Source organism: Tachyglossus aculeatus, chromosome 2 (assembly GCF_015852505.1).
Source record: "Tachyglossus aculeatus isolate mTacAcu1 chromosome 2, mTacAcu1.pri, whole genome shotgun sequence".
Classification (NCBI taxonomy): domain Eukaryota; kingdom Metazoa; phylum Chordata; class Mammalia; order Monotremata; family Tachyglossidae; genus Tachyglossus; species Tachyglossus aculeatus.
The window spans coordinates 169,481,079-169,506,320 of record NC_052067.1 but is presented as its reverse complement, the minus strand read 5'-3'; the positions used below and the strand labels follow the sequence as shown (position 1 = coordinate 169,506,320).

General features: G+C 46.5%; 1 protein-coding gene across 13 annotated transcripts in view; it reads right to left on the bottom strand.

Annotated features, from left to right (window-relative positions):
- C2CD5 (C2 calcium dependent domain containing 5) overlaps positions 1-25,242 on the bottom strand; it is a 224,110-nt gene that overhangs the window by 128,035 nt on the left and 70,833 nt on the right. For all 13 annotated transcript variants that reach the window (XM_038765549.1, XM_038765568.1, XM_038765585.1 and 10 more), the window contains one exon: positions 13,507-13,615. In XM_038765549.1, coding sequence (XP_038621477.1) covers positions 13,507-13,615 — 109 coding nt within the window. The remainder of the gene's footprint in view (positions 1-13,506; positions 13,616-25,242) is intronic.

Here is a 25,242-nt window from a genome sequence, read left to right as displayed (position 1 = left end):
AAGACATCATTGCTCCCCTAACCGCAGTTCCAATCAATCAATCAGTCGTATTTATTGAGCGCTTACTGTGTGCAGAGCACTGTACTAAGCGCTTGGGAAGTACAAGTTGGCAACATATAGAGCCGGTCCCTACCCAACAGTGGGCTCACAGTCTAAAAGAAAAGAAACGACTCTAGTTTATGATTGATTGGTTGATTTAGCTGTCGCTGTTTGGGTGATCGATACCCTTATGAAGACATCATTGCTCCCCTAACCGCAGTTCCAGTGAAAATAACATATTTTTAGTCCATTTAGTCCATGAATCATTTCTAATAATAGAAATAATTGTGGTGTTAAGTGCTTACTAGGTGCCAGGCACTGTACTAAGCGCCGGGGTGGATACGAGCAAATCGGGTTGGATGCAGCCCCTGTCCCACGTGGGGCTCATGGTCTTAACACTGCACACAGTAAGCGCTCAATAAATACGATTGATTGATTGATTACCCCCCCCCCCCCCATTTTACAGGTGAGGGAACTGAGGTACAGAGGAAGATAATAATAATAACAATTAATAATTATGGCATTTGTTAAGCGCTTACTGTGTGCCAGGCACTGTATTAAGCACTGGGGTCGATACGAGCTACTCAGGTTGGATACAGTCCATGTCCCACATGGGGCTCACGGCCTCGATCCCCATTTATAATAATAATAATAATAATAATAATTGGCATTTGTTAAGCGCTTACTATGTGCAAAGCACTGTTCTAAGCGCTGGGGAGGATACAGGGTGATCAGGTTGTCCCACGTGGGGCTCACAGTCTTCATCCCCATTTTACAGATGGGGGAACTGAGGCACAGAGAAGTTAAGTGACTTGCCCAAGATCACACAGCAGACATGTGGTGGACTCAGGATTCGAACCTATGGCCTCTGACTCCAAAGCCCGGGCTCTTTCCACTGAGCCACGCTGCTTCATTTGACAGATGAAGTAACTGAGGCACAGAGAAGTCCCCCTCTCCATCCCCCCCATCTTACCTCCTTCCCTTCCCCACAGCACCTGTATATATGTATATATGTTTGTACATATTTATTACTCTATTTATTTATTTATTTTACTTGTGCATATCTATTCTATTTGTTTTATTTTGTTAGTATGTTCGGTTTTGTTCTCTGTCTCCCCCTTTTAGACTGTGAGCCCACTGTTGGGTAGGAACTGTCACTATATGTTGTCAACTTGTACTTCCCAAGCGCTTAGTACAGTGCTCTGCACACAGTAAGCACTCAATAAATACGATTGATTGATTGTTTGATTGATTGATTGAAGTAACTTCTCCAGGGTCACACAGCAGATGAGGGGCGGAGCCGGGATTAGAACCCAGATCCTCCTGACACCCAGCCACATGCTCTTTCCACTAAGCCACGATGCTTCTCAAATTGATGGATTTCAGGAAACATGTCCACCGACCCCGCTATACTCTACTCTCCCAAGCGCTTAGTACAGTGCTTGGCGCACGGTAAGCACTCGATAAATACCACCCACGGATTGATTTCAGGGAATAACTCTGTTATTTGGTACTCTCCCAGATGGTTAGTACAGTGCTTGGCACACAATAAGCGCTCAGTAAATACGACGGATGGATTTCTGAAAACGAATTACACGCTCGTGAGTTCTTCCAACTTACTTCGGGGGGGACTAAAAATATGTTATTTTCACTGGAACTGCGGTTAGGGGAGCAATGATGTCTTCATAAGGGTATCGATCACCCAAACGGTGACAGCTAAATCAACCAATCAATCATAAACTAGAGAAGCAGCGCGGCTCAGTGGAAAGAGCCCGGGCTTTGGAGTCAGAGGTCATGGGTTCGAATCCCGACCCCGCCACATGTCTGCTGTGCGACCTTAGGCTAGTCACTTCACTTCTCTGAGCCTCAGTTCCTCATCTGTAAAATGGGGATTAAGACTGTGAGCCCTACGTAGGGCAACTTGATCACCTTGCATCCCCCCCAGTGCTTAGAACAGTGCTCCTCGCATAGTAAGTGCTTAACAAATGCCATTATTATTATTATTATTATTATTTTCATTCATTCATTCATATTTATTGAGCGCTTACTGTGCGCAGAGCACTGTACTAAGCATGTTGAGCTCCTCTTGAAGGGAATGGAAAGAATTCCAGAGTTAATTCCAACACTTACACTACTGATTTCCCAGCCTTTTGTGCTACTTTCAGAGCGATTATCAAAATTCCTTCAGTAATCTTTTCTTTTTCCTTTTTTTTCCTGGTATTTGTTAGGTGCTTACTATGTGCCAGCACTGTATGAAGCGCTGGCGTAGATATACGTTCATCAGGTTGGACGCGGTCCGCGGCCTACGTGGGGCTCAGGTCTTCATCCCCATTTTACGGGTGAGGTAACTGAGATCCAGGGAAGTAAAGTGACTTGTCCAAGGTCACCCAGCGGGCAAGTGTCATGGGTTCATATCCCGGCTCCACCAAATGTCAGCTGTGTGACTTTGGGCAAGTCACTTCACTTCCCTGGGCCTCAGTTCCCTCACCTGTAAAATGGGGATGAAGACTATGAGCCCCGCTTGGGACAACCTAATCACCTTCTAACCTCCCCAGCGCTTAGAACAGTGCTTTGCCCATAGTAAGCGCTTAATAAATGCCATTATTATTATTAATATTAACTGTAAATGGGTTGGGGCATCGAGTCCCAGACTTTAAAAATAATATTACATGGTCGCAGGCATCCTTTAAGACAGAGCCGAGGAAGAAGACACGTATCTAATCCTTAAAAATTTTGAAAACACAGCCCAATGAGAAAATCCCAACGTTCGGAATCAGAAATATGACAGTAGGGTAAAATCAAATCGCGGCTGAAGAAATTAATTTCAGCCACCATTGCAAAACGTTGTCTTGTGAGCCTACCGATAACTTTCAATTAATTGAACAGGGAATTACGAGGGTGATTATCTCTGTTGTGGAAAGAGCCCGGACTTGGGAGTCAGAGGACTTGGGTTCTAATCCCGGCTCTGCCAACTGTCAGCTGTGTGACTTTAGGAAAATCACTTCACTTCTCTGGGCCTCAGTTCCCTCATCTGTAAAATGGGGATGAAGACTATAAGCCCCGCTTGGGACAACCTAATCACCTTCTAACCTCCCCAGCGCTTAGAGCAGTGCTTTGCCCATAGTAAGCGCTTAATAAATGCCATCATTATTATTATTATTACTTAACTGTAAATGGGTTGGGGCATCGAGTCCCAGACTTTAAAAATAATACTACATGGTCGCAGGCGTCCTTTAAGGCAGAGCCGATGAAGAAGACACGTATCTAATCCTTAAAAATTTTGAAAACACAGCCCGATGAGAAAATCCGAACGTTCGGATCAGAATCGGATCGGAATCAGAAATATGACAGTAGGGTAAAATCACATCGCGGCTGAAGAAATTAATTTCAGCCACCATTGCAAAACGTTGTCTTGCGAGCCTACCGATAACTTTCAATTAATCGAACAGGGAATTCCGAGGGTGACTTATCTCTGTCGTGGAAAGAGCCCGGGCTTGGGAGTCAGAGGACTTGGGTTCTAATCCCGGCTCTGCCAACTGTCAGCTGTGTGACTTTGGGAAAGTCACTTCGCTTCTCTGGGCCTCAGTTCCCTCATCTGTAAAATGGGGATGAAGACTAGAAGCCCCGCTTGGGACAACCTAATCACCTTCTAACCCCCCCAGCGCTTAAAACAGTGCTTTGCCCATAGTAAGCACTTAATAAATGCCATTATTATTATTATTATTATTTAACTGTAAATGGGTTGGGGCATCGAGTCCCAGACTTTAAAAATAATACTACATGGTCACAGGCATCCTTTAAGGCAGTGCCGATGAAGAAGACACATATCTAATCCTTAAAAATTTTGAAAACACAGTCCTATGAGAAAATCCGAACATTCGGATCAGAATCGGATCGGAATCAGAAATATGACAGTAGGGTAAAATCAAATCGCGGCTGAAGAAATTAATTTCAGCCATCATTGCAAAACGTTGTCTTGCGAGCCTACTGATAACTTCCAATTAATTGAACACGGAATTACGAGGGTGACATCTCTGTCGTGGAAAGAGCCCGGGCTTGGGAGTCAGAGGACTTGGGTTCTAATCCCGGCTCTGCCACCTGACTGCTGTGTGACCACGGGCAAGCCACTTAACTTCTCTGGGCCTCAGTTCCCTCATCTGGAAAATGGGGACTAAGACTGTGAGCCCTCTGTAGGACAACCTGATGACCTTGTAACCTCCCCAGCGCTTAGAACAGTGCTTTGCACACAGTAAGTGCTTAATAAATGTCATCATTATTATTATTATTATTATTATTATTATCATTCTCTGCGCCTCAGTTACCTCACCTGTAAAATGGGGATTAAGACCGTGAGCCCCACGTGGGACAACCTGATTATCCTGTTTCTACCCCAGCGCTGAGAACAGTGCGTGGCACATAGTAAGCGCTTAACAAACACCATCATTATTATTATTATTATAACTGGGGAATTGAGCCATCCGGATTGAAACTTAAAGCGCTAAAAAGGAAAGATCAGGGCAGAATCCCACCGAATGGTTTCCGGATGTGAGATGGCCGGGTTGGCCGGGTTGTGCTATTAAGGGATAAAACGTATTCTCGTTTGGCAGTTTTGCCCATTTTCGGGAAAAGCGGACGGCGGGGTCAATGCGGAATAAACGGATCAGCGTGGCGACCGATTTATCGTCTCGACCGCGCCCGAAAATCTTCACTGAGCTGCCATAATTTGTTTGCCAGCGGATGGAAGTGCCGAATAACTAATCAAATACCTGAATTGAAACTATTCCAGTCTAGCAGTTTGCAAGGTCTTGCGTTACTCATAATTCCGACAAAAGCTGAGTTCAAAACAGCAAATTTAGTAGGTCAGTTTGAGGAGCAAAACAGAAGAAAATGACGACGACAACAACAACAACAAACAACAACCGCCGCCACCCACGAGAACACAGTAGACAATACCACGTCACGGGAACTGCAAAGACACAGACAGCAGAGTTAATAAGAAGTTGAAATGGAAAAGGGGGGAGAGTAAGGAGCATGCTTAGCAATCTAGCAGAAGGCAAGAGCTGTAATAATAATAATAATAATAATGTTGGCATTTGTTAAGCGCTTACTATGTGCAAAGCACTGTTCTAAGCGCTGGGGGGGATACAAAGTGATCAGGTTGTCCCACGTGGGGCTCGCAGTCTTAATCCCATTTTACAGATGAGGTAACTGAGGCTCAGAGAAGTTACGTGACTTGCCCAAGGTCACACAGCAGACAGGTGGCGGAGCCGGGATTCGAACCCATGACCTCTGACTCCAAAGCCCGGGCTCTTTCCACTGAGCCACGCTGCTTACTCATATGCACGTAAGCATAAATGACGATTAACCTCATACGTTCCAAGCAGCCCTTCCTTCTTTTCGCGTACGATCTTATTTATTTTCACCTTGCGTTTCCTGAAAGTTTAAGGCTTTAGGAAAAATGCAATTCCCTCCCCACCCCCCTTCCCAATAACGCCCGGAGCTCCTCCCGTGGTCAGGATTATCCTTTCAATTTCAGGATTTCCCGAAAACGATAGCAGAACTCGAACACATACCACATCCCACGTTCAGGGGCCATCAGAACGGCGTTCCAAATGAGCCAGGAAGCTCCTCTCCTGCCCTCTCCCAAGCGCTCAGTACAGTGCTCTGCACGCACCGAGCGCTCGGTAAATACGATCGATCGATTGATTGATTGGGGATTGCGGTTGGGGGCCCTTTCAACCCAGCACCTCAATCCACCGACAGTTTCTCTCCAGCTGCGACGATCAAAGAGGGCGAACGTTAATTAATTCATTATTATGGTTTCCGTGAAGCGCTCGCTCTGTGCCAAACACTGTTCCGAGCACTGGAACGTTCCGATTCCCTTTCCGAAGGAAACGTTCCGATTCCTTCCCAGAGTTAAACTGGATTCGGAATCGGGGGGCGGATGTTTGAGGGAGTTTTGGAAAGCATGGAGCGGGTATCCGTCTATGACATGTAGCACACCAGACTTTTTATTTTTTAAGGAGGTCCCCAAAGGGTCCGAAATGGACCGAAAATTCCGGACAGCAGCCTGGACTACGTCTTTTTCAGATTCCCAAACATTCGAGCCCCTGCCGCGAAAAATCCAAAGCTTATTCGACAGCATCCGTTTCTCCCGCGTTGCGTTACTCATTCATTCAATCGTATTCAATCAATCAATCAATCAATCGTATTCATTGAGCGCTTACTGTGCGCAGAGCACTGTACTAAGCGCTTGGAACGCTCAATAAATACGATTGGATTGAATGAAGAAATACAATCGACTGACCGCTCTGCGCACAGTAAGCGCTCAATAAATGATTGCATTGAATGAAGAAATACAATTGACTGACCGCTCTGCGCACAGTAAGTGCTCAATAAATACGATTGCACTGAATGAAGAAATACAATCGACTGACCGCTCTGTGCACAATAAGTGCTCAATAAATGCGATTGCATTGAATAAAGAAATACAATTGACTGACCGCTCTGCACACAGTAAGCGCTCAATAAATACGATTGCATTGAATAAAGAAATACAACTGCTTGACCGCTCTGCGCACAATAAGCGCTCAATAAATACGATTGGATTGAATGAAGAAATACAACTGACTGACCGCTCTGCGCACAGTAAGCGCTCAATAAATATGATTGGATTAAATGAAGAAATACAATTGACTGACCGCTCTGCGCACAGTAAGCGCTCAATAAATACGATTGGGTTGAATGAAGAAATACAATCGACTGACCGCTCTGCGCACAGTAAGCGCTCAATAAATACGATTGCATTGAATAAAGAAATACAACTGATTGACCGCTCTGCACACAATAAGCACTCAATAAATACGATTGGATTGAATGAAGAAATACAATCGATTGACCGCTCTGCGCACAGTAAGCGCTCAATAAATACGATTGGATTGAATGAAGAAATACAATCGACTGACTGCTCTGCGCACAGTAAGCGCTCAATAAATACGATTGCATTGAATGAAGAAATACAATCGACTGACCGCTCTGTGCACAGTAAGTGCTCAATAAATACAATTGAATTGAATGAAGAAATACATATATACCTGTATATATGTATATATGTTTGTACGTATTTATTACTCTATTTATTTATTTATTTTATTTGTACGTATTTACTTTGTTTTGTTAATATGTTTTGTTTTGTTGTCCGTCTCCCCCTTCTAGACGGTGAGCCCGCTGTTGGGTAGGGACCATCTCTATATGTACTTGTACTTCCCAAGCGCTTAGTACAGTGTTCTGCACACAGTAAGCGCTCAATAAATACGAATGAATGAATGAATGAATGAACTTACAATTCAGCAACAAAAAGAGACGATCCCTGCCCACAACGGGCTCACGGTCTTGGATTACTGACCCGAGCTCATAGGAAAGCCTCGCTCGAACTTTAGGAATTGAGGGTCGTCAAGGGGGACGTGGCTTTTCGGTGTCCGACTGGAAGCTCGTCGAGGGGAGGGGACGTGACTGCTTTTTGTTCTGTCGGGCTCTCCCAAGCACTCAGTATGGTGCTCGGCACACCGTAAGTGCTCAATCAATACGATGGAATGAATGAATGAATGCGTGTTGTCCCGGCTTTCAGAACGGGGAGGCAGACCCGGAGAGACTAGGCGGCTTGTCCCAGGAATTGGGGAATGCCCGATTCCCCCTTCCAGGATTCTTTGGCGGAAACACGGATTGGGATGGTACCGTAGGGGTCCAGCTATCCGGGGGTTGTTAAGAGCTCCGGGCTCCGTAAAACAAGATTTCACCCGATTCCGCCCCGATCGATCGGCGCTGCACGGAACCGGGAACTCGCCTTAGCCGGAATAATAAAAACAAGCGTTATTATTATTAAAATAATTAGAACAGCACTTGGCACGTAGTGAGCATTGAACGCGCACCGTTACCATCATCGCAATATTAACAGGCCATAACAATAGTATTATTGATATTATTATGGTACTTGTCAGCGCTTACTCGGTGGCAAGCACTGTTTTAAACGCTTGGGAAGACCCGAGTTAATCAGGTTGGACGGGATGGAAGGGGTGTGGAGGATGGTGCACAAAAAGGGAGGAGGGAAAGAGAAAACCGATGCTTGGGAAAAAGACACAGCTGCCGCTCTTGGAAGCTCAAGGCTCCTGGCCGTCGCATGCGCGCGTAGGAAAGGGCGGGAACGATCCGCTCTAACAACGTCCACGGAGCGGGGGTGGTTCTTTCGGGGGTCCGGTTACTATTTGGGACACCTCCCCTTGCATCCCTTCCCTTCGCCCCTTGAACACCAGGGCCATCATCATCATCATCATCAATCGTATTTATTGAGCACTTACTGTGTGCAGAGCACTGTACTAAGCACTTGGGAAGTAGAAATTGGCAACATATAGAGACAGTCCCTACTCAACAGTGAGCTCACAGTCTAAAATGGGGGGACAAAACCAAACACACTAACAAAATAAAATACATAGAATAGATATGTACAAGTAAAATAAATACAGTAATAAATATGTAGAAACATATATCCATATTAACTTATATGTGCATCAGTACCCTCATCTGTAAAATGGCGATTACGACCGAATCTTCTGTGGGCCACGGACTGCGTCCGACCTATTTACCTTGCATCTACTCCGGCGCTCAGTACGGTGCCCGGCTCACGGTAAGCGCTGAACGAATACTGCGCTCAAAAAAAGGACGATGACAAGGGGGTGGAGGGGGACTTCCAGCTTGTTTCATCTGGGGCCCCGGCTCCAGCAGCCCGAGGGAGCAGTGGGAGCGTGGGCGCGGGCGGAGAGGACCAGACCGAGGGCCATCAATCAATCAATCAATCAATCAATCAATCGTATTTATTGAGCGCTTACTATGTGCAGAGCACTGTACTAAGCGCTTGGGAAGTACAAATTGGCAACACATAGAGACAGTCCCTACCCAACAGTGGGCTCACAGTCTAAAAGGGGGAGACAGAGAACAGAACCAAACATACCAACAAAATAAAATAAATAGGATAGAAATGTACAAGATAAATAAATAAATAGAGTAATAAATATGTACAACCATATATCCATATATACAGGTGCTGTGGGGAAGGGAAGGAGGTAAGATGGGGGGATGGAGAGGGGGACGAGGGGGAGAGGAAGGAAGGGGCTCAGTCTGGGAAGGCCTCCTGGAGGAGGTGAGCTCTCAGCAGGGCCTTGAAGGGCAGGGCCATCCCTCCCACTTCCCTGCCCCTTCGCGGGAAATGTCCATCGCCCACGTGGGCCGCGTCGGGGAGGAAAAGACGCTCTCGTGGACCGCACTGGAGCGACGTTACAGCGGATCGCTTCCCTGCAACCTCCCTCGAGGGTCGCCTCTTTCGGAGGAGCGGCGGGGCCCCGGTGGGAAGAGCCCGGGGGCCCGGGAATCTCATCCCGGCCCCGCCACTTGTCGGCTGCGTGACCTTAGGCAAGTCACTTCCCTTCTCCGGGCCTCAGCTCCCTCATCAGCAAAACGGGGACTGAGACTGTGAGCCCCAAGTGGGCAGGGACGGTGTCCAACCCCATGAGCTTGTATCCATCCCCCGGCGCTTAGTACGGTGCCTGGCACATAGTAAGCACTGAACAAATACCAATAAAAAATATATATATCACACGTCTGCTGTGACGCCGTTGTTGGGTAGGGATCGTCTCTATCTGTTACTGAATTGTAATCAATCAATCAATCGCATTTATTGAGCGCTTACTGTGTGCAGAGCACTGGACTAAGCGCTTGGGAAGTACAAGTTGGCAACATATAGAGACAGTCCCTACCCAACAGTGGGCTCACAGTCTAAAATTGTACTTTCCAAATGCTTAGCAAGTGCTCTGCACACAGTAAGCGCTCAATAAACACGATTGAATGAATGAATTAAAAACTATATATATCACATGCCTGCTGTGACCCCGTTGTTGGGTAGGGATCGTCTCTATCTGTTACTGAATTGTAATCAATCAATCAATCAATCGTATTTATTGAGCGCTTACTGTGTGCAGAGCACTGGACTAAGCGCTTGGGAAGTACAAGTTGGCAACATATAGAGACGGTCCCTACCCAACAGTGGGCTCACAGTCTAAAATTGTACTTTCCAAATGCTTAGCACAGTGCTCTGCACACAGTAAGCGCTCAATAAATACGATTGAATGAATGAATTAAAAACTATATATATCACACGCCTGCTGTGACCCCGTTGTTGGGTAGGGATCGTCTCTATCTGTTACTGAATTGTAATCAATCAATCAATCAATCGTATTTATGGAGCGCTTACTGTGTGCAGAGCACTGGACTAAGCGCTTGGGAAGTACAAGTTGGCAACATATAGAGACGGTCCCTACCCAACAGTGGGCTCACAGTCTAAAATTGTACTTTCCAAATGCTTAGCACAGTGCTCTGCACACAGTAAGCGCTCAATAAATACGATTGAATGAATGAATTAAAAACTATATATATCACACGCCTGCTGTGACCCCGTTGTTGGGTAGGGATCGTCTCTATCTGTTACTGAATTGTAATCAATCAATCAATCAATCGTATTTATGGAGCGCTTACTGTGTGCAGAGCACTGTACTAAGCGCTTGGGAAGTACAAGTCGGCAACATATAGAGACAGTCCCTACCCAACAGCGGGCTCACAGTCTAAAATTGTACTTTCCAAATGCTTAGCACAGTGCTCTGCACACAGTAAGCGCTCAATAAATACGATTGAATGAATGAATTAAAAACTATATATATCACACTCCTGCTGTGACCCCGTTGTTGGGTAGGGATCATCTCTATCTGTTACTGAATTGTAATCAATCAATCAATCATATTTATTGAGCGCTTACTGTATGCAGAGCACTGTACTAAGCGCTTGGGAAGTACAAGTTGGCAACACATAGAGACAGTCCCTACCCAACAGTGGGCTCACAGTCTAAAATTGTACTTTCCAAACGCTTAGCACAGTGCTCTGCACACAGTAAGCGCTCAATAAATACGATTGAATGAATGAATGAATTAAAAACTATATATATCACACGCCTGCTGTGATGCCGTTGTTGGGTAGGGATCGTCTCTATCTGCTACTGAATTGTATTTTCCAAACGCTTAGCACAGTGCTCTGCACACAGTAAGTGCTCAATAAATACGATTGAATGAATGAATGAATTAAAAACTATATATATCACACGCCTGCTGTGACCCCATTGTTGGGTAGGGACCATTTCTATCTGTTACCAAATTGTACTTTCCAAGCGCTCAGCACAGTGCTCTGCACACAGTAAGTGCTCAATAAATACGATTGAATGAATGAATTAAAAACTATATATATCACATGCCTGCTGTGACCCTGTTGTTGGGTAGGGACCGTTTCTATCTGTTACCAAACTGTACTTTCCAAACGCTCAGCACAGTGCTCTGCACACAGTAAGCGCTCAATAAATACGATTGAATGAATTAAAAACTGTATATATCACACGCCTGCTGTGACCCCGTTGTTGGGTAGGGACCGTTTCCATCTGTTACCGAATTGTACTTCCCAAGCCCTCAGCACAGAGCTCTGCACACAGTAAGCGCTCAATAAATACGATTGAAGGAACGGATGAATGAATGATCCAAGCTTTTCTTTCTCCACAGATTTCTGATGATCGCCTTTGGCATCGAGCAACGTTAATAATGGCACTTTAAACTACCAGCTACGTTGCTCTGCGGAAAGGCCCGGGGTCGGAATTAATCTTTCCCCGTCTCGGTAGCTGAAATCAAAATCAAGATTTAGAGTGCTTCGGTCTGAAAATTTCAAAGCCCGCTTCCTTGGGCTCAGACTGACTTTCATAGCCTCAGTGGGAAATTGGGAGGCAGACGGGTAAAAATGATCCAACTGCCCATTCCGGCAGGTGGGAGTCTATATTCAGTGCTCTATAAATCAATCAATCGTATTTATTGAGCGCTTACTGTGTGCAGAGCACTGGACTAAGCGCTTGGGAAGTACAAATTGGCAACATATAGAGACAGTCCCTACCCAACAGTGGGCTCACAGTCTAAAAGGGGGAGACAAAACCAAACGTACTAACAAAATAAAATAAATAGAATAGATATGTACAAGTAAAATAAATAAATAAATTGAGTAATAAATATGTACAAACATATATCCATATATACAGGTGCCGTGGGGAAGGGAAGGAGGTAAGATGGGGGGGATGGAGAGGGGGACGAGGGGGGGATGCTAAACGATAATGATGCTAAACGATGCTAAATGCTAAACGATGATGATAATACGGCTTTTATGTTACTGAGGCTGCAGTCCGGAAAAGGTGAATGACTTGCCCAATTCTGCCCCTCGAGTCGGAAACAGATCCTGGAATGCTATTCCAAACAGATGGGTTTGTCGGGTTTCTTTCAAATCGGGGCGCTTCCTCTGACCACGCTAAATCCAAGTGCCCTAAAAACATTCCGCCTTGAAGCCACCCTCTCTTCCCAGTTCAAGACGAAGACAGCGCTTGGGAGGGAAAGGAGACGCTTCCTCGTTTTTAGACATTTTGAAAACATGCAGTATTTGAAGCTGTGATTTTTTGGGCATGCAGCCTCTTCGTGGTGGGGGGAGTCAAGGCACCGGAGAAGAGCCAACACTTTTCCAGGGGCTCTATCAAGAGTTTGACTCTCAGTGTGTGCTCGGAAAGGCCGGACTGGAAATCCCATCGAAATAATGACGAACTTCAAACGAGTGCTCGGAAAGACTGGACTGGAAATCCCATCGAAATAATGACGAACTCCAAACGACGGGTTATAACCGATTATCGTGCGCCCGGGCTTTCAGATTTCAACGGGCCAAGAACAGAATGAGGTGTTGACAGATGCCACTTCCTGCTCACAAAGATTCCCCCCCGTCCCCGCAACATAGACCCCCAAGGAACTCGTGAAATCAATCGATCGATCAATCAATCGGTGGTATTTCTGGAGCCCCTGACCGCGTGCCGAGCGCCGTACTGAGCGATCGGGAGCGCGCAATCCAACACGTTCCCCGCCCACAGGGACCTTACGGTCTCCGGAGGGAGAGACGTGACCCGAAACGGATAATCGTGACAATCGAAACACCAGGCTGTCTCGACCCATCTCTCTCTCCTCACAACGGCCCGGAGGGTACCACCGAAAGCCCGTAAGCTCCTCGCGGACGAGGATATGTGTCCATTTCTCGTGTCGGACGCTCCCGAGCGCTTAGTCCGGTGCCCCGCCGGCGGTAAGCGCCCGACCGAGGCCGCTGGCAAACCGATTGATGAAGACCTGCTCCCGTCCTCGGACCGCGGCCGCGTGGAGGGACGCTACTCTGGCGCTTAGTACGGTGGTCTGCGCACAGTAGGCGCTCCATAAATACGACCGAACGAATGGCGTCGGATCCCACGCGAGTAGCGGAAAGCAGGGAGGCCATCCCGGGAAGGGAAAGGTGGACGGTCCCCAAACTTACCGGGATTGTGGATGCGATCCAGGAGCTTCACGGAGCGTGCGCTGACCACACCGCCCACGTGGACCAGGAATCCGGGGGGGAAGGCCGTCAGAGTCAAAAATGGAAATTCCTGCAAGGAGAGAGCCGGGAGGCGGGGCGGGGGGAAAGGTACGGGTCAGTCCTTGGGAAAAGCAGACCCCGATTCCCAGCTAAATGATGGCAATATGCTCCCCCAAATCAAAAGCCAACGCACTGAGCGGTTACCCTGTACCCATCAGCTGCATGCCATTCACATAAAAGAAAAGGGGGGAAAAAAAAGGATACGAAAAAAGCTCGCGGTCAGCATGTTAAACGGCACGTACGTTCTCTCCAACTGCGAGGGAAGGGGCTCACTTTCTATTTTAACACTGATTATAAAATCAGTCAATCGGTCCATTGTATTTATTGAGCGCTTATAAAACTGAAAAGCACCGAAGCCGTCCCAGAATCGTGAAAAGCTCGCGGTCGGTATGTTAAACGGCACATACGTTCTCTCCAACTGCGAGGGCAGGGGCTCACTTTCTATTTTAACACTGATTATAAAATCAGTCAACCGGTCGATCGTATTTATTGAGCACTTATAAAACTGAAAAGCACCGAAGCCGTCTCAGAATTGTGAAAAGCTCGCGGTCGGCATGTTAAACGGTGCATACGTTCTCTCCAACTGCGAGGGTAGGGGCTCACTTTCTATTTTAACACAGATTATAAAATCAGTCAATCGGTCGATTGTATTTATTGAGTGCTTATAAAACTGAAAAACACTGAAGCCGTCTCAGAATCATGAAAAGCTCGCGGTCGGCATGTTAAACGGCACATACGCTCTCTCCAACTGCGAGGGTAGGGGCTCACCTTCTATTTTAACATCGATTATAAAATCAGTCAATCGGTCGATCGTATTTATTGAGCGCTTATAAAACTGAAAAGCACCGAAGCCGTCTCAGAATCGTGAAAAGCTCGCGGTCGGCATGTTAAACGGCACATACCTTCTCTCCGACTGTGAGGGTAGGGGATCACTTTCTATTTTAAAACTGATTATAAAATCAGTCAACCGGTCGATCGTATTTATTGAGCGCTTATAAAACTGAAAAGCACCGAAGCTGTCTCAGAATCATGAAAAGCTCGCGGTCGGCATGTTAAACGGCACATACCTTCTCTCCAACCGCGAGGGTAGGGGCTCACTTTCTATTTTAACACTGACTATAAAATCAGTCAACCGGTCGATCGTATTTATTGAGCGCTTATAAAACTGAAAAGCACCGAAGCCGTCTCAGAATTGTGAAAAGCTCGCGGTCGGCATGTTAAACGGTGCATACGTTCTCTCCAACTGCGAGGGTAGGGGCTCACTTTCTATTTTAACACAGATTATAAAATCAGTCAATCGGTCGATTGTATTTATTGAGTGCTTATAAAACTGAAAAACACTGAAGCCGTCTCAGAATCATGAAAAGCTCGCGGTCGGCATGTTAAACGGCACATACGCTCTCTCCAACTGCGAGGGTAGGGGCTCACTTTCTAGTTTAACACCGATTATAAAATCAGTCTATCGGTCGATCGTATTTATTGAGCGCTTATAAAACTGAAAAGCACTGAAGCCGTCCCAGAATCGTGAAAAGCTCGCGGTCGGCATGTTAAATGCCACATACGTTCTCTCCAACTGTGAGGGTAGGGGCTCACTTTCTATTTTAACACCGATTATAAAATCAGTCAATCGGTCAATCGTATTTATTGAGCGCTTATAAAACTGAAAAGCACCGAAGCCGTCCCAGAATCGTGGAAAGCTCGCGGTCGGCATGTTAAACGGCACGTACGTTCGCTCCAACTGCGAGGGTAGGGGCTCACTTTCTATTTTAACACCGATTATAAAATCAGTCAATCGGTCGATCGTATTTATTGAGCGCTTATAAAACTGAAAAGCACCGAAGCCGTCCCAGAATCGTGGAAAGCTCGCGGTCGGCATGTTAAACGGCACGTACGTTCGCTCCAACTGCGAGGGTAGGGGCTCACTTTCTATTTTAACACCGATTATAAAATCAGTCAATCGGTCGATCGTATTTATTGAGCGCTTATAAAACTGAAAAGCACTGAAGCCGTCCCAGAATCATGAAAAGCTCGCGGTCGGCATGTTAAATTGCACGTACGTTCTCTCCAACTGCGAGGGTAGGGGCTCACTTTCTATTTTAACACTGATTATAAAATCAGTCAATAGGTCGATCGTATTTATTGAGCACTTATAAAACTGCAAAGCACCGAAGCCGTCTCAGAATCGTGAAAAGCTTGCGGTCGGCATGTTAAACGGCACATACGCTCTCTCCAACTGCGAGGGTAGGGGCTCACTTTCTATTTTAACACCGATTATAAAATCAGTCAATCGGTCGATCATATTTATTGAGCGCTTATAAAACTGAAAAGCACCGAAGCCGTCTCAGAATCGTGAAAAGCTCGCAGTTGGCATGTTAAACGGCACAGACGTTCTCTCCAACTGCGAGGGTAGGGGCTCACTTTCTATTTTACAACTGATTATAAAATCAGTCAACCGGTCGATCGTATTTATTGAGCGCTTATAAAACTGAAGAGCACGAAGCCGTCTCAGAATCGTGAAAAGCTCGTGGTCGGCATGTTAAATGGCACATACGTTCGCTCCAACTGCGAGGGTAGGGGCTCACTTTCTATTTTAACACTGATTATAAAATCAGTCAATCGGTCGATCGCATTTATTGAGCACTTATAAAACTGAAAAGCACTGAAGCCGTCTCAGAATCGTGAAAAGCTCGCGGTCGGCATGTTAAATGGCACGTACGTTGTCTCCAACTGCGAGGGTAGGGGCTCACTTTCTATTTTAACACTGATTATAAAATCAGTCAATCGGCCGATCGTATTTATTGAGCGCTTATAAAACTGAAAAGCACCGAAGCCGTCGCAGAATCGCGAAGGCTGGTTTAGAAAGCTCATCGTGTGCTTTCCCCGTGAAAAAGACGGCTTTCTAGACCACGAATTTGTGGCGGGAGGGGATCAGGTCTACTGAGATAGGGCCCGGGCCTAAGTGTCAGAAGGACCCGAGTTCTAGTCCTGGCCCTACCACTTGACTGCTGTGTGACCTTGAGCAAGTCATTTAATTTCTCTGTGCCTCGGTTTCCTCATGTGGAAAATGGGGATTAAGAGTGCGAGCCCATTAGAGAAGCAGCGTGGCTCAGTGGAAAGAGCCCGGGCTTTGGAGTCAGAGGTCATGGTTCGAATCCCGGCTCTGCCACATGTCTGCTGTGTGACCTTGGGCAAGTCACTTAACTTCTCTGAGCCTCAGTTACCTCGTCTGTAAAATGGGGATTAAGACTGTGAGCCCCCCGTGGGACAACTTGATCACCTTGTATCCCCCCAGTGCTTAGAACAGTGCTTGGCACATAGTAAGCGCTTAACAAATGCCATTATTATTATTATTATTATTGTGTGGGACGGGGACTGTGTCCAATCTGATTGGCTTGTATCCACCCTGGCGCTTAGTACAGTGCCTGGCACATAGTATTATCATCATCTATTGTACTGTGCTCTCCCAAGCGCTTAGTCCAGTGCTCTGCACACTGAAAGCAGTCAATAAATTCCACTGGTGCTGACTGATGCTAGCCAAATCTTTCACCAAAGTGTATTCTTTTACAGAGTTCATTCTCCCGCATAATAATAATAATAATAATGATAGCATTTATTAAGCGCTTACCACGTGCAAAGCACTGTTCTAAGCGCTAGGGAGGTTACAAGGTGATCAGGTTGTTCTATGGGGGGCTCACAGTCTTCAACCCCATTTTCCAGATGAGGTAACTGAGGCCCAGAGAAGTGAAGTGACTTGCCCAAAGTCACCCAGCTGACAGGTGGTGGAGCCGGGATTTGAACCCATGACCTCGGACTCCCAAGCCCGGGCTCCTTCCACTGAGCCACGCTGCTTCTCCGCTGCATTTAGCCGGGATTAGAATCCATGACCTTCTTATTCCCAGGTTTCCAAAACCTCAGCAACTGAAAAGACCCAAGACCATAAGCTCCTCGAGGACAGGGAGCATGTCTTCTGGCTACGGAGAAGCAGCGTGGCTCAGTGGAAAGAGCCCGGGCTTTGGAGTCAGTGGTCATGGGTTCAAATCCCGGCTCCGCCAACTGTCAGCTGGGTGACACTGGGCAAGTCACTTCACTTCTCTGGGCCTCAGTCACCTCATCTATAAAATGGGGATTGACTGTGAGCCCCCCGTGGGACAACCCCATCACCTTGTAACCTCCCCAGTGCTTAGAACAGTGCTTTGCGCATAGTAAGTGCTTAATAAATGCCATCATTATTATTATTATTCTCTGTGCCTCAGTTACCTAGTCTATAAAATGGGGATTAAGACTGTGAGCCCCCCGTGGGACAACCTGATCACCTTGTAACCTCCCCAGCGCTTAGAACAGTGATTTGCACATAGTAAGCGCTTAATAAATGCCATCATTATTATCAGCTGTGGACTCTGGGCACGTCACTTTGCTTCTCTGGGCCCCAGTTCCCTGTAAAATGGGGGTGAAGACTATGAGCCCCACGTGGGACAACCTAACTTGTATCTCCCTCAATGCTTAGAACAGCGCTTGGCACATAGTAAGCGCTTAACAAATACCATTATTATTATTTGGCAAGTCACTTCACTTCTCTGGGCCTCAGTCACCTCATCTGTAAAATGGGGATTAAGACTGTGAGCCCCCAGTGGGACAACCTGATCACCTTGTAACCTCCCCAGGGCTTAGAACAGTGCTTTGCACATAGTAAGCGCTTAATAAATGCCATCATTATTATTATTATTATTCTCTGTGCCTCAGTTACCTAGTCTATAAAATGGGGATTAAGACTGTGAGCCCCCCGTGGGACAACCTGATCACCTTGTAACCTCCCCAGCGCTTAGAACAGTGCTTTGCTCATAGTAAGTGCTTAACAAATGCCATCATCATTATTATTATTCTCTGTGCCTCAGTTACCTAGTCTATAAAATGGGGATGAAGACTGTGAGCCCCCCGTGGGACAACTTGCTCACCCTGCAACCTCCCCAGCGCTTAGAACAGTGCTTTGCACATAGTAAGCGCTTAATAAATGCCATCATTCTTATCAGCTGTGGACTCTGGGCAAGTCACTTCACTTCTTTGGGCCTCAGTTTCCTGTAAAACGGGGATGAAGACTATGAGCCCCACGTGGGACAAACTAACTTGTATCTCCCTCAACGCTTAGAACAGTGCTTGGCACATAGTAAGCGCTTAACAAATACCATTATTATTATTTGGCAAGTCACTTCACTTCTCTGGGCCTCAGTCACCTCATCTGTAAAATGGGGATTGAGACTGTGAGCCCCCGGTGGGACAACCCGATCACCTTGTAACCTCCCCAGCACTTAGAACAGTGCTTTGCACATAGTAAGTGCTTAACAAATGCCATCATCATTATTATTATTCTCTGTGCCTCAGTTACCTAGTCTATAAAATGGGGATTAAGACTGTGAGCCCCCCGTGGGACAACCTGATCACCTTGTAACCTCCCCAGTGCTTAGAACAGTGCTTTGCACATAGTAAGCGCTTAATAAATGCCATCATCATTATTATTATTCTCTGTGCCTCAGTTACCTAGTTTATAAAATGGGGATGAAGACTGTGAACCCCCTGTGGGACAACCTGATCACCTTGTAACCTCCCCAGCGCTGAGAACAGTGCTTTGAACATAGTAAGCGCTTAATAAATGCCATCATTATTATCAGCTGTGGACTCTGGGCAAGTCACTTTGCTTCTCTGGGCCTCAGTTCCCTGTAAAACGGGGATGAAGACTATGAGCCCCACGTGGGACAACCTAACTTGTATCTCCCTCAATGCTTAGAACAGTGCTTGGCACATAGTAAGCGCTTAACAAATACCATTATTATTATTTTTATTATTACTATTATTATGTATCGTGGCTCTCCCAAGAGCGTCGTCCTGTGCTCCGCTGACGGCCACACCTGGCTCCATACCACGGATGGATTGGCCGCTGCGATTTTACTAGTTCAGCGTGGCTCAGTGGAAAGAGCCCGGGCTTTGGAGTCAGAGGTCATGGGTTCAAATCCCTGCTCCGCCACTTGTCAGCTGTGTGACTCTGGGCAAGTCACTTCACTTCTCTGTGCCCCAATTACCTCATCTGTAAAATGGGGATGAAGACAGTGAGCCCCATGTGGGACAACCTGATTATCTTGCATCCCCCCGCCAGCGCTTAGAACAGTGCTTGGCACATAGTAAGCGCTTAACAAATGCCATCACTATTATTAGGTGATCGGAATTCCCAACTTGCAGGGAATACCGGGATGGATCCCGGTGGAGGGATGAGGAGGAGGCAAAGACGGTCAGAACCCGAATGTCAGCTGACGCTGGATTCACGTCACACGCAGGGAACGTGCCTACCCACTCTGCTGTACCGTTCCCTCTCAACCGCTTCATACAGAGCGAGAAGCAGTGTGGCTCAGTGGAAAGAGCCCGGGCTTTGGAGTCAGAGGTCACGGGTTCAAATCCCGGCCCCGCCAATTGTCAGCTGTATGACTTTGGGCAAGTCGCTTCACTTCTCTGGGCCTCAGTTCCCTCATCTGTAAAATGGGGATGAAGACCGTGGGACAACGTGATCACCTTTTAACCTCCCCAGCGCTTAGAACAGTGCTTTGCACATAGTAAGCATTTAATAAATGCCATTATTATTATTATTATTATTACAGCGCTCTGCTCCCAATAAGTAATTATAATCTTATTTGTTAAGCGCTTACTATGTACCAACCACTGTTCTAAGCGCCCGATAAGCACGCGAACTCCCCCTTTTAGACTGTGAGCCCACTATTGGGTAGGGACTGTCTCTATACGTTGCCAAATTGTACTTCCCAAGCGCTTAGTCCAGAGCTCTGCACACAGTAAGCGCTCAATAAATACGATTGATGATGATGATGATGATGACGGTGAACTGGTAGAGGGCTTCAGCTCAAGGATGGGGAAGCATTCTCCTGACCCGTCTCGGTCGCGGAGGGAAACAACCTCATCACTTTGAGGATGCATAACGGGCCCCCTTTTCTTCCACGTATCTCACCCTCCCTTCTTTAATCAATCAATCAATCAATCAATCGTGTTTATTGAGCGCTTACTGTGTGCAGAGCACTGTACTAAGCGCTTGGGACTCTCCAGATCCTCTACAGGACAAATGGGTTGAGTTTTGGTTTGCTTCTTGTTTTTTTTAACACGGTAAGGGCACCGTGACCAAGGCCCTTGTCCTCTGAAGAGCTGGTTTTGAATGGCCGGTCATTCAGGACGAACTGATAATCGAGAATTGTACTTTCCAAGCGCTTAGTACAGTGCTCTGCACACAGTAAGCGCTCAATAACTATGACTGAATGAATGAATGAGTGAATGAATGAGAAGCAGTGTGGCTTAGCGGAAAGAGCCCGGGCTGGGGACTCGGAGGTCATGGGTTCTAATCCCAGCTCTGCCACTCATCAGCTGTGTGACTTCGGGCAAGTCACTTCACTTCTCTGTGCCTCGGTTACCTCACCTGTAAAATGGGGATGAAGACTGTGAGCCCCCCGTGGGACAACCCGATTGCCTTGTATCTACCCCAGCGCTTGAAACAGTGTTTGGCACATAGTAAGTGCTTAGCAAATAGCATCATCATCATGAGAAGCTACAAATCCGCTGCTGAAATCTGAGAAATCTCTCTGGGTCGTCTAGGCATTTGGATCGGTGACCTTTGGGCATGTGGTCTGTTAGAGAAGCACCCTGGAGTAAGGTCATGGGTTCTAATCCCGGCTCCACTGCTTATCTGCTGGGTGACCTTAGGCAAGTCACTTCGCTTCTCTGGGCCTCAGCTACCTCATCTAGAAAATGGGGGTTGAGACTGTGAGCCCCACATGGACCAGAGACTGTGTCCAACCCAATTTGCTTGGATGATGATAATAATAATAATAATAATAATAATAATAATAATAATAGTGGCATTTGTGAACACTGTTCTAAGCGCTGTGGAGGAAGCAAGCAGATCAGGTCGTCCCACGTGGGGCTCACAGTCTTAACCCCCATTTTCCAGATGAGGGAACTGAGGCCCAGAGAAGTGAAGTGACTTGCCCAAAGTCACCCAGCTGACAGTTGGCGGAGCCGGGATTAGAACCCATGACCTCTGACTCCCAAGCCCGGGCTCTTTCCACTGAGCCAGGCTGCTTCTCTGGATCCACCCCAGAGTTTAGTACAGGGTCTGGTACATAGTAAGCGCTTCACAAATACCATCATTACTGTTATTATTATTATTATTCACCCCCACAGCACTTCTGTGCATGTAGAGACATTCTACATTATAAACGATTGATTTATAAGCTAGCTCTCTTCCTCCCTTCAAGGCCCTACTGAGAGCTCACCTCCTCCAGGAGGCCTTCCCAGACTGAGCCCCCTCCTTCCTCTCCGCCTATTCCCCCTCTCCATCCCCCGGGCCTTACCTCCTTCCCTTCCCCACAGCACCTGTATATATGTATATATGTTTATTACTCTATTTATTCATTTATTTTACTTGTACATATCTATTCTATTTATTTTATTTTGTTAATATGTTTGGTTTTGTTCTCTGTCTCCCCCGTTTAGACTGTGAGCCCACTGTTGGGTAGGGACCGTCTCTATGTGTTGCCAACTTGTGCTTTCCAAGCGCTTAGTACAGTGCTCTGCGCACAGTAAGCGCTCAATAAATATGATTGATTGATTTATATTAATGTCTGTCTCCCTTTCTAGACTATAAGCTCGCTGTGGGAAGGGAAAGTGTCGACCAACCGTTTCGTACTCACCCAGGTGCTTAGTACACTGCTCGGCACACGGTGAGCGCTCAATAAATGCCACCAATTGAATGATTGAAGAGAGAACACTACAAGCAGCGAAGCCTAGCGCATAGCGCGTGGGCCTGGGAATCAGAGGGAGCTACGTTCGAATCCCTGTTCGGCCACCTGCCTGCTGAATGGACTTGGGACAAGTCACTTCACCTCTCTGGGCCTCCCTTACCTCATCTGTAAAATGGGGGACCAATCAATCAATCAATCAATCGTATTTATTGAGCGCTTACCTGTGCAGAGCACTGGACTAAGCGCTTGGGAAGTCCAAGTTGGCAACATATAGAGACGATCCCTACCCAACAGCGGGCTCACAGTCGAGAAGGGGGAAACAGACAACAAAACAAATCATACTAACATATTTGGAGAAGCAGCATGGCTCAGTGGGAAAGAGCCTGGGCTTTGGAGTCAGAGGTCATGGGTTCAAATCCCGGCTCCGCCAATTAGCTGTGTGACTTTGGGCAAGTCACTTAACTTCTCTGGGCCTCAGTTACCTCATCTGTAAAATGGGGATGAAGACTGTGAGCCCCCCCGTGGGACAACCTGATCATCTTGTAACCTCTCCAGCGCTTAGAACAGTGCTTTGCATGTAGTAAGCGCTTAATAAATGCCATTATTATTATATTAACAAAATAAAATAAATAAAATAGATCTGTACAAGTAAAATAAATGAATAAAGACTGTGAGCCCCACGTGGGACAACCTGATCACCTTGTATCCCCTCCAGTGCTTCGAACAGTGCTCCGCACATAGTAAGCGCTTAACAAATTCCATTATTATTATTATTATTATTATTATTATTATTATTATTATTATTATTATGTCTCTAAAGTTATCCCTAACCTGCAAGAATTAATCAAAACCTACTGAACTCTGTATCCCACAAAAGCGTTCTGCAAGGAAATGGGAGAAAGGAATAAATTGCGGTACTCAATCCCAAGACAACACATTCATTCATTCAATCATATTTATTGAGCACTTACTGTGTGCAGAGCACTGTACTAAGTGCTTAATAAATGATTATGGTATCTGCTAAGCACTTACTAGGTGCCAAGCACTGTTCTAAACACTGGGGTAGGTAGAAGGTAATCAGGTCGTCCCATGTGGGGCTCACAGTCTTAGCCGCTTAGTACAGTGCTCTGCACACAGTAAGTGCTCAATCATCATCATCATCAATCGTATTTATTGAGCGCTTACTATGTGCAGAGCACTGTACTAAGTGCTTGGGAAGTACAAATTGGCAACATATAGAGACAGTCCCTACCCAACAGTGGGCTCACAGTCTAAAAGTAAATACGATTGAATGAATGAATGAATCCCTATTTTACAGATGAGGTAACTGAGGCACAGAGAAGTTAAGATCACACAGCAGGCAAGTGTCAGAGCCAGGATTAGAACCCACATCCTCTGACTGCCAAGCCCGGGCTCTTTCCACTGAGCCACGCTGCTTCAGTTTATTGAATGCTTACTATGCGCAGAGCACTGTACTAAGCGCTTGGAAAGTACAATACAGCAATAAAGAGAGACAATCCCTGCCCACGATGGGCTCACAGCCTAGACGAACAGAGGGATCTGAGAAGCTCCCTCAAAGGCTATTCCAAAGAAACAATAACTCTGAGTTATTGCAAAAATCCCACTCGAGGGATTTGCCAAGCACGGGAAAAAAACTAACATAGGGAGGTTCTTTGGATTTAAGTAACTCTGATTTTTAAAAATCAAAAAAACACTTAGGAAGCTGATAAAAGGATCCCATCGAAGCAGCGTGGCTCAGTGGCAAGAGCCCGGGCTTGGGAGTCTGAGGTCCTGGGTTCTAATCCCGGCTCCGCCACTTGTCAGCTGTGTGACTTTGGGCAAGTCACTTCACTTCTCTGGGCCTCAGTTGCCTCATCTGTAAAATGGGGATTAAGGCTGTGAGCCCCACAGGGGACAGCTTAATCACCTTGTATCCCGCCCCAGCGCTTAGAACAGTGATTTGCACATAGTAAGCACCTAACAAATACCATCATTATTATTATTATTGGGAGTCAGAGGTCATGGGTTCGAATCCCGGCTCCGCCACATGTCTGCTGTGTGACCTTGGGTAAGTCACTTAACTTCTCTGAGCCTCCGTTACCTCATCTGTAAAAGGAGGATTAAGACTGTGAGCCCCACGTGGGACAAACTGATCACCTTGTATCCCCCCGGTGCTTAGAACAGTGCTTTGCATATAGTAAGCGCTTAACAAATGCCATTATTATTACTATTATGGGTTCTAATCCTGCCTCCGCCACTTGTCAGCTGTGTGACTTTGGGCTCATCCCTTCACTTCTCTGGGCCTCAGTACCTCATCTGTAAAATGGGGATGAAGACTGTGAGCCCCCGTGGGACAACCTGATCACCTTGTATCTACCCCCAGTGTGTAGAACAGTGCTTTGCACATAGTAAGCGCTTAACAAATACCATCATCATCATTATTATTATTATCTAAATAGGGAAAGAGTCCGAGCCTGGGAGTTAAAAGGGCCTGGGTTCTAATCCTGACTCTGCTCGTTGTCTGCTATGTGACCTTGGGCAAGTCACTTTACTTCTCCGGGCTTCAGTTCCCTCATCTGGAAAATGGGGATGAAGACTGTGAGCCCCATGTGGCAGAGCCCCGGCTCTGCCAATTGTCAGCTGTGTGACTTTGGGCAAGTCACTTAACTTCTCTGTGCCTCAGTTACCTCATCTGTAAAATGGGGATTGAGACTGAGTCCCACGTGGGACAACCTGATCACCTTGTAACCTCCCCAGCGCTTAGAACAGTGCTTTGCACATAGTAAGCGCTCAATAAATGCCATCATTATTATTATTATTATTATTATGTGGGACAGGGACTGTGTTCAAC